Source organism: Papio anubis, chromosome 6 (assembly GCF_008728515.1).
Source record: "Papio anubis isolate 15944 chromosome 6, Panubis1.0, whole genome shotgun sequence".
Lineage (NCBI taxonomy): Eukaryota > Metazoa > Chordata > Mammalia > Primates > Cercopithecidae > Papio > Papio anubis.
This window is the reverse complement of record NC_044981.1, coordinates 146,419,333-146,435,635: the sequence shown is the minus strand read 5'-3', so window position 1 is coordinate 146,435,635 and position 16,303 is coordinate 146,419,333. Positions and strand designations below refer to the sequence as shown.

Here is a 16,303-nt window from a genome sequence, read left to right as displayed (position 1 = left end):
ATCTGGGAACTGAGTATTGAAAGAGAGCTAGAGGTTTTCAGTAGTCAGTATGCAGACTTACACTTATCTCCTACTTTCTAGTCTAGTGCTTCATTTCAACCTCCACTGTGCTTTATATCCCAAAGTTCAGTTTCTGTGATTCACATTTTGTTGTCCAGTTTCTCCTCCAAATAAACTTCCAGTCTTTGGTAGCATTCAGAATGCTACTAGGGACCCAAAGTCTAACCTGCTGCTTATCGGATTTTTAATCTCTTCCTCTATTTTAGCACCGTTTCCCCTCCTGTCTGTGATACCTGATGCCTCTGATTTCTAAGCATTTGGAGATGACAGTGGGGAGATAAATTAGCTTTCTTCTTACTGGTAGTTCCCTCTCCTGGCATTAAGGTTCCACTTTTCTCTCCTGAATCGGTTACTGTTTCTTTATTCACTTTTGTCTTTATATGTTGTGGACAGGATTATTAATGTCTACTGGCTTTTTCAGAGTTAGAATTTGTATTTCTGTTTCTTTTCTTTTTTCCTGAGAAGATACTGGGGCAGAAATGTTTTTACTTTGCTCACTTAATACTGGAAATATGTATTAGTTCATTGTTTTTTAACTCAGTGAAAAGACATATGTCAGCTATATTAATTTTTTTTAACATACTTTATATTTGCTTTAAAAACCTGATATTTGGCTGGGCATGGTGGCTCATGCCCTGTTATCCCAGCACTTTGGGAGGTTGAGGTGGGCGGATTGTTTTGAGCACAGGAGTTCTAGACCAGCCTAGGCAACATGGTGAAACCCTGTCTGTACAAAAATTAGCTGCATATGGTGGCTCACGCCTATAATCCCAGCTACTCAGGAGGCTGAGGCTAGAGGATTGCTTGAGCCCAGGAAGTGGAGGTTGTACTCCAGCTTGGGCAACAGAGTAAGACCTTGTCTGAAAAACAAAACAAAACAAAAAAAGAAAAACAAACCCTGATTTCTCTGTTCAAGGAAGAGGAGGTTGGCAAGGGTGGAAGCTTGATCGTTGGAGAAGGATCCAGTTGTGCTTATTTTATTTGCCCACTAACAGATGGACATACCTATTTTGTAAGCTAACTGATTTGTGTACATGAGTCCTAGGGTCATCTTTAGAGGACAGGCCCAGCAGAGACAGTAACTCCTTTCAGAAGACGATAGTTTATATACTGATAATCTTGAAAATCATCTTTAGAGGACAGGCCCAGCAGAGATGGTAACTGCTTTCAGAAGAGAATGGTTTATATACTGATAATCTTTAAAACAGGGTTAAAGGGAAAAGTCATCTAAAATATTAGAACATTTAAGAGAAATGTCATCACTTTTTATTTGTGGGGTATATAACATATACTATAGTTCTTTTTTTTTTTTTTTTTTTTAGTAGAGATGGGGTTTGTCCATGTTGGTCAGGCTGGTCTTGAACTCCTGACCTCAGGTTATCTACCCGCCTCGGCCTCCCAAAGTGCTAAGATTACAGGCATGAGCCACCGTGCCCAGCTTAACATAGTTCTTAACTGAGGAGAAAGACTAAGGGATATGTTAGGTTGCTTATTTTAAAAAAAAAACAACTTTAAGGAAATAGCATCAATAGTGATCATGGGAGTTAAAAAAAAAAAGCCAACATTTGAGTGCCTACTCTATGTCAGGCACTGTTCTTAGGTGCTACATGCATTCTTATCAGTGTAATAGTTTATTAATAATAACTTCCACTTGAGTACCCTTCACAAATATATTTATTTTTGTACTTTCTGTACCTTAGTTCCTCAAATGATTAGTAGATTTATTTCCAGATAAGTACATGTAATGAGTCAAGTGAGGCTTATTAAAGTTAGGTTATATTCTGTGATCCTCATAGCAAACACTTAAGTAGAACTTTTGAACTTCTCAGTTTTGGTGTGCTTTTTTTGTGGGAGTGTGTATGATTTAGACACAGACAAGAGATCCCAAATATTTTACTATTTTTTAAAACAAATTTTACTACATATCTTATTCAATATAAGATTAACAGTAGTCATAATCAGCTTCATATTCATATGTCTGATTATAATTTTAAAGCAATATAAATTTTTATAACATTAAATTTTTGTTTTAAAATTAATTTCTATATTTTTCTGAGGAAACTTGGCTTTAAATAGAGAAAAAATTTAGATATGCTCTTTCTTCCATTACAGGTTTCACCTTGCTTAAATGTCCTGTCACGACTGTTGTTTAGCAGTGACCCAGATGTGTTAGCAGACGTGTGTTGGGCCCTTTCTTATCTCTCTGATGGACCCAATGATAAAATTCAAGCAGTCATTGATTCTGGAGTCTGTCGAAGATTGGTGGAACTTTTGATGTAACTATCAATAATTTATGCTTAATAATTGTATGATTGGGATTTAAAATGAGCAATTCAAGTAATAGCTTTGTAAATATCTCAAAGAGTCACTGTCTTCAGGGAAAATTAAAAAGCTACTGACCCTACACTTAACAGAATAGACACAATCCTAGAAAGTTGACCCTAAAATTTGGAACTTATGTCTTGTAGTTGGGACTAATTATTTTGTAAATGAATTTCCTTAGTTTAATGTGATCTCTTTATGAGTTAGAGAAACTTAATAAGTGTTTATGGAATGCCTGTTATCTGCTAAGGTGTTGTGTGAGACATTGTTAATGAAGTATAGAACATAGTTTCTCCTCTCACAGAACGAATAATCTAGTTTATTTTTCATTATAATAATTAATTTGAGTAAAAGTCCATGTAGTGAAAGCCATTTAGTATTTCACCTCTATTAAAGATAACATGTTTCTCTTTGCTGGGCTGTTATAGCTATTTTCCTTAAAAAGAACAGCTTTTCTATACAAAGAAGTTAAAAACATTTAAGAAAACTTGTTTTAAAAAGATGTTGTAACTTCATAACTTCATCTTCTTACCTTCTTTAAAAAATGTATTATCTTCCTTCGTTTCTTCTTTTGTCAAGAAGCCGTTGTAGGGCCAAACAAGGTAGATGGCACAAAGCGAGGTCTGATAAGGAGTTGTGGTCCCAGCATGAGGACAGCATCAGAGGAGGGTGGGCATGCAGGTTCAGCAGGGGGGATCAGGGCCTAAACTTGATAATGACACCCACTGGAGTGAGCAGATAAGCAGACTGGAGCAGGGCTTGGAGCCAGCACATCGTGGGATACCAGTCTAGCTGAGGTAGAAGATTGGCTGGTATAGGGAGGTTAGAAAAATAGAAGCTATTTGCTGTTATCAGAGAATAGAGATAAAAATATGGAAGAGGAGAAAGCCTGAATAATGTAATGATTTTAGATTAGAACTAAAAATATCAGTGTGAACTCATGGCTCTTAACATAGCTAGGTATAGAAGTAAATATATATGTGTGTAAGTGTGTGTGTGCATCCTCTTGAAGGGCCTGGGAGCAGTAACACTTCTACATTAATAAGCTAAGGAAACTGAAGTTCAGATTGAAGTTTCTAAACACTACTCTCCATTAAAAGGAACCATGATTCTTGGAGAAATGACTGGTTTCAGGGGTGGGACTGAGAAAATGTAAGATGAATGCAGGAAGTAATGAGTGCTCAAATAATGGACAGATGTCAAAAGGACACAGAAGCCTATTTGAAGGGGTTCTCACTATCCAAACCTGGGACAATTTGTGCTTTGAAATAAATTATATTAATGTATATTTTATTGAATAAAATACGAAACCCATAAGTCCACATTAAAGCATGTAGTTGGAATGATAGTATTAGAAATACATCACTGGTAATAATACTAATAATTACCAATACTTCAGAATAAGCATCAAGAGATACTAAAACCTAGTGGTAAAAGTAGGTTAAGGAGTGGAATTTTGCATTATCTCAAAGTATTTTGTTGCAAAATATTAATTATATTAATTATAAATGGGAAAACGATAATGGTAAAGTGGAAAAGTCTGGCAGACATCATCGTAATTAGTGACCAGAATTCAGCACCAATATAATGGGGAAAAAAAGACTGGGATATAATGAAAAGATTATAGCACTTATGATGTCCCCCAGCCAAAGTATATAACCTGGGTCTTAATCATGAAAAACATTGGATAAACCCAATTAACGGGCTTATGATCTTCAAAAATGGCAAAATCATGAAAATCAAGGGAAGACTGAGAAACCATTCTGGAGAGACTGGAGAGACATGAAAACTGGCTGTAGTGAATGATCCTGGATTAGATCCTTTGTTATAAAGGTTATCAGAATAATTAGTAAAACTTCAATGGGATCTTTGGCTGAACACCCTGCAGGAGTTTGTAGTATTTTTGTAACTTTTGTGTAAATTTTAAATTCTTACTAGTATTTAAGTTCATGTTTTTATTATTTTTAGGCACAATGATTATAAAGTTGTGTCACCTGCATTAAGGGCAGTTGGTAATATTGTGACTGGTGATGATATTCAAACACAGGTGAGTTCAAACTTGAGTATCGTAAGTTGTTAACATAAGGGACTTAAAAAAATTTATGTTTCATACAACTTGATTACATATTAATCAAGATTTTAACATCACCATAATTGTGTGTGTGTCTGTATCTGTATCTTGGAGGATGGTGAGATGTCAAAGAAGATATGCTGTCAAGATCAACTCCAGCCAGATTTGGGTTACAATCTTATTATTTATTTATTTATTTAGTCAGTGTCGAGACAAGATATTGCTCTTTCCCCTAGGCTGGGGTGCAGTGGTGTGATCATGACTCACTGCAGCCTTTGCCTCCCTGGCTTAAGCAGTCCTCCCAGCTCAAGCAGTCCTCCCACCTCAACCTTCCAAGTAGTTGGGACCACAGGTGTGCACCACCACACCTGGCTAATTTTTTTATTTTTTTAGGGACAGGGTCTTGCTATGTTGCCCAGGTTGGTCTCAAATTCCTGAGCTCAAGCGATCCTCCTGCTTTGGCCTCTTGAAGTATGACTTACAGGCATGAGTCGCTATGCCCAGCACAATCTTTCTTGAAGATAGAGAAACTTAAATTATTTAACACGTTGGATTCTCCTTTGTTTACTGCTTTACAGTATATTTTTTATTCTAACTTACATATTTTCTTTCATAAAGGCCTATTTGGATACTAATCAAAGTTATTAAACAGTTGCTCTTTAGTAATTGACAGTTATTCATTTAATATAGCTCTTTAAATGAAAATGCCATTCTAGACATATACTGTAATTTTCCGTTGGATTTCTGGTGTACTGCTCCACACTTCTTCACCAGATGAATTTAATGTAAATCATTGGAGTATTTTGAATATAGGAACATAATTAATCTTGCAATGGAATAAAGAATGTAAAGGGACAATGCAGAATATACTTGTTTACGGAAGAAGAGTAAGATAGTAAAAATTTTTATGAAGCCAATTGATTCTACATGCTAATGTTTTTAATTATTGTAGAATTAGATTTTTTTCAGACTGTATGATATATATATATTTTTCAACAATTCATTTGGCAAAACTAGAGGTTGGATCCTGACCTCAAGTCACCAAATCTTTTTTCAGTTTTATCAGTTGAACTCTTAGAACATTTGTAAATATGAAGGATACACCTCTGATTTTCATTTTATTGGTCTGAAAACAGGACACTTCCTTATAGTGGCATGAGACTAGGTTTATCAATCGCAGAAGTGTAGAAGACAGCAAATTTTCCTTTGGAAGGAATTTCTCCTTTCTTAATTTCATTTTCTAGAATGTTTTTTGTACATCTAAATAATTCATTAGTAGCTTTTCACATAGGTTATTTACTATAAAACTTTTTGTTTCCATTTCTAACTTGTTTTAGGTAATTTTGAATTGTTCTGCATTACCCTGTCTCTTACATTTATTGAGTAGCCCAAAGGAGTCAATTAGAAAAGAAGCCTGCTGGACTGTTTCTAACATCACTGCTGGAAATAGAGCTCAGATTCAGGTAACTACCCTCCAGATCTGAGAGTAGAACAGCAAGGTCTAAGAAACCAGTTTGGACAAAAGTTAACACTTTTTAAATGTTTTTTATTGAGTTACTAAAAAAGATTCCTTTTTAAAAAGATACTGAAAAAGTATTTCAAAGAACATGGCCTTTCCTCCTCTAAAATAATAACATTTACTTGTAGTATTCTAGTGAAATATAGCAAGAGTGTGTGTGTGTGTGTGTATGTATGTGTTTAGCACAGTGCCTGACACATAATGGTTTGTCTTTAGAAATATATATATTTTTTGCATTAGTTTTAAATAAGTTATGCAATAATCTTCCTCTCAAAGCTTTTAATGATTTATTAGGGTCCTATCAAGCTTTTTGTGTCAGTGATTACTTATCCATTTTCATCAGTCACATGCCTTATGCTTTATCATCTCTAAAATTTATATTTTGTTATTCTCCAGTCTTTAAAAAGCCAATTTCCTATGTAAAAAGAAAAATATTTGAAAGTTTGCTGATAGAATAGAAATTAAAAATTCTTGGAAAAGTATTTCCAAAAACCTTGACATTTTGAAGCCATTGAGTTTCAATATTTTTTTTACTGGTAATATTTTAGAAACAGTGTTTGTACTGATTATATATTTTTCCCCCTCTCAGGCTGTTATAGATGCAAATATTTTTCCTGTTTTGATTGAGATTCTTCAGAAAGCAGAGTTTCGTACCAGAAAAGAAGCAGCTTGGGCTATAACTAATGCGACATCAGGAGGTACTCCAGAGCAAATAAGGTATGATATACACTTTTTAATTGTTTTTTAAATGTAAATGAGACAAAAGTTGAAATAAAACGTATTTTTATTTACTGATGCAACTAAAGTATTATTTCTAAGTCAGTTTGATAATATGAAATGACAGCATGTATTATATCAGTTACTCATTCACAATGGTTTTTTTGTTTTTTTCATTTAAAATATAACATCATTCTCCTTGATAGGCTGCTTATGAAAAATCAGAGATTAAAAATCCAAATGGGAACGGTCTGTGTTAATTTGTAGAGTACACTGTCATGGGCATTAAATATTTTTTAATCACAAAAATATAGCTTTATTATATAGAAATGGCTAACAAATTTGAATATCCTCTTTAAATAAAAAGTGAAATAGACACTGTTTATATGGTGACGTTCTGCTCCTCATTGACTGTTAGCCTTGCCTATGGATAGTATCTTACTTTTATTTTTCTATACTAGTTACCTTTTTAAAATATTAGCTTTTTGAGTCTAAGCTTTTTAAATTTATTTATTCTGCTGACAATATAAATAATAGGTGCATGGACTTTTAAGTCAGCCTGATTTCAAATCCTGCTCCTTCAGTAAAAGTTGTGTGGTCTTGACAAAGTCATTTAACCCCTCTAATCTAGTTTCTTCATTTTAAAAAATGAGTTCCAGTAACAAATAGTAATGGTAGTATAGTCAGCCTTCCATATACTTGGATTTTGCATCTGTGGATTCAACCACCTGCAGGTCAAAAATATTAAAAAAGAAAAAAACAGTAAAAAAATGCCAATACAACAATACAAAAATAATACAAATTTAAAAACACAATACAACCGTTAGTAACATAGCAATTACATTGTTTTAGGTATTATAAATAATCTAAAGATGATTTCAAATACATGGAAAGATATGCATAGGTTGTATGCAAATACTATGCCATTTTGTATAAAGGAATTGAGCATCTGTGGATTTTGGTATTGAGAGGAAGGGTGTCCTGGAACCAATCTCCGATGAAACTGAGGGACTGTATCTTGATAGTTAAGTGAAATTTATGTCTTTGAAGTGTCAGCACAGTTCCTAAACATATTATTAATAACTAATAGATAATAACTAAGAATAGCTACTATTATTATTATTTGTAATCATCGTAATTTTTATTGTCAGTATTGATTCCTGAATCTCTTTTTATCATGTACTTTCACTCTTTTTTATCTGACATAGCAAAGTTTCACTTACACCTCTATTAAAAGCTTTACTTCTACAGAATCGTCTTGTTTGGAGGATCCCTCCATGAAACTAGACTTCTTAGAAAATATTTTCTAATGCATATTTGATTTATTTTTCAATTTATAAAACAAGTCAAATTACAATGCTATTTTATAAATCACATGATTTTGAAATCTACCTATTGTTAAATTGTCTTTTATTGCCTTAATTTGTAGTATTATCTTGTTCTCTCAAATTTATATTGGTGTATATTGGTAACATCTGTCTCTGCCTTTTATTTTCTATTCTCTTTGCTTTAATCAGTATTTCCACTTTGTGTCATGGATACAAGCAGTAATAAATCAAGATCCTTCCTTTGTTCTATTTTGTATTTTTTAAATGCTGATGTTATTTTTATTTTATTAGGGCTGCAAGTTTGTTCACTTGCAAATAGTTGTATTTTTTCAATTAATTTTTATGGTTATATCTACTCTGTATATTATTCCTTTAATTTATTAGTATGGATCAAGTACCCAAATTGAGATAATTATTTTTCTAACCACTTTAATCATTTCATTAAGTCTGCATATATGGGAAAAGACCTCTTGATCTCAGATTAAGTTCTGCATCCATACCACTAGTTGAGTGCCTACTATTGCCAGTTATTGCGCTAAGTCATTTCAGTTATTGAGCACCAGCAATGTATCAGCTACTTTCATGTATTTTATCTCCTTTAATCTCTTAACTGTGAGGCAGTTATTCATTCAACAGATATTTTTGATCAATTACAGTACAGTATAGGGCAAATGAGTGCTCCAGTGAAGGTATATACATTTTTTTTTAAAGAGGGACAGAAACTTTTATTAAATGTCTATTGTGTTCCTACAACAACTCTCTGAAGTTGGTACTATTATTATTCCCATTTTTAAGATGGGGAAACTGAGACACAGAGTAATTGTTCAAGGTCACAAAACTAATAAGGAGTGGAATTGGGACTTGAAGGCACACAGCCTGGCTTCATAGTATGTTTTTAACCTTTGTACTTAATACGAATTTTTTGCCAAGTGAACAAATCAGTTACTTAATTTACATTATAGAGTACAAAAAACCAGCCAATAACTAGAAAAGGACACGCATTCAGAAATTAATGGAATTTGTTGGTGAATATTATTTATGAAAATTATTCACAAGAGAGCCTGTTTTGTTCGTAGAGGCCTTCTGCGCTTCTGAAACACAGCATATGTTTTAGAACATTAGCTGTGATTGTTTTTATGGGAAATTTTCTCAAGTTTAATTTAGATGTCTTTTCTTTCTTTCCATTTCTGTCTACCCCCTTATGACCTCTGTGTGTGTGTGTGTGTGTGTCTGTGTGTGTGGGCTTGCCTTTTAAAAAAAAAAACAAAAACCTTTCGAACATACGTTTAGTGCTCAGATGAGCACCATGAAAAACAGGCCCAAGTACCAGTTTGTGTGTGTATTTTATAGTCTTTGCAAGACCATTTATTGCTAAGTATGTTAAATTAGAGAATAGTTGAGTAAAGAAAATTTTAAGTTTCCTATGTGAGAATTTAAATATATGTAATGTTTACATTTGTATAGGAATACTTTTTCTTAATTGCTTATATAACATTTCACTATGAAAAATATTTTTGCGTTGTTGTTACAGACAGTAACACTTTTGTACTTAAGTCTTTTTAAATCTTTTTTTCCCCATTTCTTCTCTTTTAAATTAATCTGAAGGTATTTGGTAGCCTTAGGCTGCATTAAGCCACTTTGTGATCTTTTGACTGTTATGGACTCCAAAATAGTCCAAGTGGCTTTAAATGGACTTGAAAATATTTTACGTCTTGGAGAACAAGAATCTAAGCAGAATGGAATCGGCGTTAATCCATACTGTGCTCTCATTGAAGAAGCATATGGTAAGCAATCAGTTAAAAATTTGCAATTATAGTCAGTTCTTAACTATCTGTCATAGATACTTTCCCCTTCTAGTTCCCTACATTTTTTTTTGTTGTAAAAGCAGTATATATTTTTTTAAGTTTTAAAATGTCACCCATAATTTTATTACCCTAACAATTTATTTTTATTATTTACCTTTTTTTACGTTGTCTTTATGCACAAATACTTTACATTGACTTAATTGTATTGTATGTATAGTTTTATGTTCTACTTTTTAACATTTGGAGAAATTTTAAATTTCTACATACTTTTTATTATAATGGCCACATAATGTTATATATATACTATATATAAATATGTAATTTTTTTTTTTTTTTTTAGACACAGTTTTACTCCGTCTCCCAGGCTGGCGTGCAGTGGTGTGATATTGGCTCACTGAAACCTCTGCCTCCCAGGTTCAAGCAATTCATGTGCCTCAGCCTCCTGAGTAGCTGGGATTACAGGTGCATGCCACCATGCCCGGCTGATTTTTGTATTTTTAGTAGAGATGGGGTTTCTCCATGTTGGCTAGACTGGTCTCGAGCTCCTGGCCTCAAGTGATCTGCCCACCTCAACCTCCCAAAGTGCTGGGATTACAGATATGAGCCACTGTGTCTGGCCATAATGTTATATATTGAGTGAAGTTTTAGCCATTTGAATGGAAATTTAACCATAGCCTGTTGTTGACCATTAGTTTGTTCCCAGTTTATCACTTTATGTATACCAAAATAAGCATCCTTCTGTGTATAAATTTATTTCTTTTATGGAATTAATATCCAGGGATAAATTTTCAGGAATTCAGTTGCTGAGTCTTAGGCACTGACTTCTTTTTAAGCTTTTGATATGTCTTCTCATTTTGCTTTCCAAAGGCCTGTTGCTGACAGAGTTACTGGCATTGTATGAATCTATTCTACAACCTCATACTTTTTTTTTTTGCGGACTTAGCAGATGTAAAATAGTACACCAAGTTGCTTTTATGTACATTTTTTTGGTTTACTTACTATAGATAGTAGTATGTATTTTTCATGAGTTAGTCTATTTCCTCATCCAAATTGCATATTTATTATACTTTGGTTATCTATTTGACTTTTTTTTTGGTAAAAATTTGAATTTTATTTTATAGTAGTTTATTTTGATATGGCTTTTTCCTAGGTCTGTTTTTTTTTCAGATCGTCCATTGAGTACATTCTTTTATTTTAATAAAACATCCCATGTTCATTTATGTTTAACGTAAATAACTCAGTCTAATTTTCTATTCTTTTGAAGTTTACAAAGTCATTGCCTCCACAGAGATTTGATGAAAATTAATTTTTTTATTTGCCAAGTTTTAAAAATTAGGTTCTTAAAACTTTTAATCATATGGAATTTATTTTAGATAAGGCATGAATCTAAATTGATTTTCTTTTATTTGCATTAAATATTCACTTTTCTGTATTAAGTCCACTTACATTGTATGGCTGATTCAGACTTTTACTTTTGATTCTTAAAGCCCATGATATCACTTTGTCTTTCTTTCAAATTATATAACATCACTGGATAAGACATTACATGAATACAAGATTTAGTCATTGATTTAAGAGTATTGTCTTACTACAGTCATTATTTTGACCCCAAGTTAGACTAGGGTTTGAGCTATTCTGTGATCGTATATAGATATGACTTCTTTGCTGCTTTTTTATTCTGTGATAATCTGATTGAAGTGGTTTATCTGTAATTAAATGAAATATGTTTTCAGCACTACCCAGACTTATGTGTGGAACTTTTTCTGATAAGCAGTAAAATCTATTGCTATAGATTCTCGTCATCCTTTCAAAATGAGGCCTTTCAGTTTCAATTGTAGATTGTAATTCTGTTAAATCATACAGCATCTGTATGTCTTTTATTGTATGGGTTTGCAAATTTTACACATTTATTTCATACTGATATTCTCTGGCTCAGCATGTTTTAGTTTCTTCATTTAATTTGTTTTGTTGCTTTCCCTTTTTGCGCTATGTTAGTTGCTCTAGAAAGGACCTGTGGAGTTACTTTATCTAAAACTGCCATTTTACAGTTGAGAAACAGAAGAACTGAACTTACCTGGCCAAGATCACACACCTAGCAGGGTGGTGTCTGTGATCTTACTCCCAGGCCTATGGTCCTTCTTCATATCACACTGCCACATACTCTCATTCTTGAAGTATAAACCATAAGTGATGGCTATCAATATGTGCAACAATTAGATTAAAATAGCAGTCCCATTGCCAGTGAGGTGATAGATGATGTTCATTTATTATTTTGATTTAAACATATATTGAAATTGTAGTAACAATTTGTTTTTATATATATGCTTTGTATAATAGGTCTGGATAAAATTGAGTTTTTGCAAAGCCATGAAAATCAGGAAATTTACCAGAAGGCATTTGATCTGATTGAACATTACTTTGGTGTAGAAGAAGATGACCCCAGCATTGTACCTCAGGTGGATGAAAACCAACAACAGTTTATATTTCAGCAGCAGGAAGCACCAATGGATGGATTTCAACTTTAACATACTGGAGGAAGAAAAATTTATGGCTAAAAAGGGTAGCTTCAGGTAACTCCTCTTTGTTGCCAGCGTCAGTAAGAATGTTTCTTTTTTTACATAGAACAGAAAAGAGAATTTGGTGCACTTTTAGAAAGCAAAATGAAACAAAAATTTCCATTCAGATGCAATCTTTCATTGTAGTTTGTTGTTGTTTTAGTTTTGTTGTTGTTGTGCCTGTATTTATATCTTCTATTGTTTGAATTTTTGTATCTATTTGTGAATAATTGAATATGCAATTATTTAGTAATTTAAGCTTGAAAAGGAGAACTTTGGTGAAGTATTACTTAGTGATTCTGAATTTTTTCAAACATTCTTGGAAACTGCACATTAGCAGTAAACCTATTGATAATTGCATTTTGGCAGTAAGTCTTACATACCCAATCTCTACTAAATCTACCTCTATCTTGAAGCAGAAATAAAAACAAAAAAGCTTCAGAAGCATGAAATAATGCAAATGCTAAATTAGAATGTGAAAGTATTTATTACCTTAAATTATATATATCACTGTGCTGTAGGTTATACTTTGCAAAAAATTGCAACAGAATACCTATAAAATTTATTTATAACACAGAAGAAATATTGTACTGATAATCCATTCAAATGTGGCAATTGTGAAGAGAGAAGCTGTTCTTCATGTTGAACACATAAAAAGATTACAAAACATTTAAATATTTCTGTTTTTAACATATAAGTGCTACATATATTAGTATATTTTGTATTTCAACCAAATATGCTACCGTTTTTGAAACAGTGTTTGTTTTTCACTCATTGTTTTAAAGATCATCATGAAAGAGATGTCATCATGAATCTAAAGTAGTGCTGCGTATCTAAAATAATAACTAATTATTTCTCTGATTTTTCAGAGCAGTAATTGAAGTTTCATTTTCTATATAATAGTAAGTTTAGGTACTTGAATGACAAAATTATCCTGAAGAAATAACCTTATTATGTGTTAAATTTTATTAAATATGTTTAACATTTGGATGCTAAATGATGATGACAATGAAAATTGCTAAAGATTCTTTAATATGGTTCAAATCTATGATAGACTTTTTTCTTTTAGTAATACTCAGAGGGTCATACTGCTACTTGTTATGAATCATAGATTACATTCATGTCAGATTGGTCAATATGTATGTTTTATGATTTAACAGCAAAAACCTCTTCAAACTGAAAATTTTAAAGACAGGTTTCAATAGAAAAATTATATATATATTTATTTATACATATATATGTGTGTTCGTTACTCTCACAGTTCAACTACTGTTGAACTCAATCTTTTAATTTATAGTTATACATAGGCTATTTACGTGTCCAATTATATACCTAGAACACTTACTTAAAACTTAGTTTACAACTCTTTTTAAGATGAGAACTAAGGCAATTTTGATATGATTCATGGTCTATTCTTTAAAGAAAGATTTCATTTATGATAGTATTTGTAATGTTTCTGCTGGAAATCAGAGGCACGTTCCAAGAGGAAAATGTATATAGGAGTACTTTTAAAGAATATATCACTTTGTAAATTACGTATCATGAAACTAAGCTTTTGACAAGACACTTAAAACCTACAGGTGTAAAATACAGGTTTAAATGATGTTCATAATGCTGAGTGCATCTGCCAGCCCTTTTTTATTATTAAGTAGAAGATTGTATCTGTGCCCCTTTTTTCATAGTGGAAGGTATATAGTTGAGTATAAAATGATTTCCTTTTGCATTATCTGTATTAAAAAAACAGGGTAGTTACATTAAAGCTTACCAAATTGATGGTGAATTTATCAGATAAACATTTTTGTGGTGCAGATGGTTCTAAGTATCTGGTGACAGGGTATTCTACTCTTTCTAGTCAATTAAAATTGATAATGCAGCATGATTCATAAACTGACCAGCTGTGCCTCCTTTTATTTTGAGGACCCTGTAGTCACTATAATAAATTTCTAAGCCAAATTTTTCAAACAAAATAGTTCTTATAGAAGGAAAAATAATATATATGTGTGTGTTCATGCATACACACAGAATGACCTATGAAAGGGAACTTAAATTTTGCCGGTAAAACAAACATATCTCTACAGACTGTAATTATACTTTATAAGCATTTAAATACAGTTATATTTATTTCCTTGAATATATTACTTGGGTAATTAATTTTATATTTGATTGCAAAGAGCACTATATAGCAGTTGGGACCAGCTCTTGACTTGGCTTGACTTGGCTTATTGATGAGTTTATTGGATCAAGACTAACAAATACTTTGTTATTAAAATTCTACAAAAATATAGCTACTCTTTTCAAGTATACCATTTAAAATATTTCATCAGGCAGAGCCCTGACCAGGAAAAAAGAAAGAAAGAAAGAAAAAAAATAAAATGCTCCAAAATGTATTTTCGTTAGTCTTCACTGGCCCTTGTGGGGGGAAAAAATACTTTTTTAACTTGTTTTTCTAAGATTTGTTATGTTTATATCCAAGATAAACTATGCCAAAAAGTGTTATAAAGAGGAATGCATGTAGCATTAATGCAAATATCAAGAAAATACTTGAAAGAGTCCTTTTCATTTATTTAATTAAATTTGGTGTTTCATTTTTGTCTGAATCTGAATTTCTCCTATTTAATCTATGCAATTATGCTTGTTTTATATTTATAAGCACTTGACTGACTGGTGTGGTCTTTTTACTATGTTTTATTTCAAAACGTTGTTTTAAGTGATAGTGTTCTTAAATTTTAGTGTCATTTGTTCAACTTACTGGTAACACCAGAACAAGAAAGCAAAAAAGTAATAAATTCTGCTGGCACGGAACTGACATATCATTTGGTAACTGTAAAACCTATTTACAGTTAAAGGTTGATTTATTGGATAAAGGACTAAAAGAAGCATATATTACCTTTGCCTTTATATTTTTTTCTTCTTTTAAGACGGAGCATTATGGAAAAATAAATATTAAAAAGTCTTAGCGAATTTTTGTTGCGGTTCTCAATTCAGCAATCTACTGGCTGCTTGTGAAACTGTGAAATCAAACTGTTCTTAACCTTTATTCATTACATGGTTTTATGAAATGTGACATTTTAGGAGCCAATATAATAGAGCTCTAAAAGGATACTATATCTTTAAATTCTGACTGGGGAGTAAGAAGAGAAGATATTCTTACCCTACTAAATAAACCAACTTTTGAGCAGTATGCAATATTATGAAATGTTACAACACTATATTAACAAATAATAAAATATTTTAAAATTGCATTTATATAAATGTGTCCATTTCATTTTTTCTTAAGATTGTTGTTTCCTAACAGAACAAAGACAGATGCTATTATTGGTTAAAAATCCATTTACTTTCTAAAACCAACAAAGGAGAAAAAATAGAATTATAAAAAATAGCTCATCCAAAACTAGACAGAAAAAGAGAAAAAGCAAATGAAGATGGAACAAATAGCAAGATAGATCAAACCCAGTTATATCAGTAATCACAGTAATTACTAATGATTTAAACATGCCAATTAAAGTGCAGAGGTTATCCGTTTTAATAAAAAAGTAAGGCCGTATTTTACCTCTAAGAAAACATTTTCAAGAAGCAAATTGGTGAAAAGTGAAAGGATGGAAAAAAGATATACCATGCTATCACAAATCAAAAGCAAGTTGGAGTGGCCATATTAATATCAAAGTACATTTCAGAGCAAGGAATATTTATTGCTGGAGATAAAGAGTGTCATTTGATAAAGGGATCAATTCATGGTAGTCAAAATGTAGAAACAAATGTTCATCAGCCAATGGATAAGTAAAATGTTATATTCATAAAATGGGATATTACTCAGTAGTAAAATGAAATACGGATATATAGTACAACATGGGTGAACATTGAAAACATTAGGCTAAGTGAAAGAAACCAGATTCCATTTATATGAAATGTTCAGAATAGACAAATCT

The 16,303-nt window shown here is 32.1% G+C and overlaps 1 protein-coding gene across 5 annotated transcripts in view; it reads left to right on the top strand.

The window, feature by feature from the left end:
* Window positions 1–15,623, top strand: part of KPNA5 (karyopherin subunit alpha 5) — a 66,079-nt gene extending 50,456 nt beyond the window's left edge. For 4 of the 5 annotated variants that reach the window (XM_031667474.1, XM_031667473.1, XM_031667475.1 and 1 more), the window contains 6 exons: window positions 2,173–2,336; window positions 4,351–4,429; window positions 5,791–5,916; window positions 6,562–6,689; window positions 9,623–9,801; window positions 12,160–12,422. In XM_031667474.1, the coding sequence (XP_031523334.1) occupies window positions 2,173–2,336; window positions 4,351–4,429; window positions 5,791–5,916; window positions 6,562–6,689; window positions 9,623–9,801; window positions 12,160–12,347 (864 nt within the window). In that variant the 3' untranslated portion in view covers window positions 12,348–12,422. Of the gene's footprint in view, window positions 1–2,172; window positions 2,337–4,350; window positions 4,430–5,790; window positions 5,917–6,561; window positions 6,690–9,622; window positions 9,802–12,159 lie in introns of all 5 variants that reach the window. The other variant, XM_031667471.1, reaches the window with a different exon arrangement.
* Window positions 15,624–16,303: the final 680 nt, after the last annotated feature.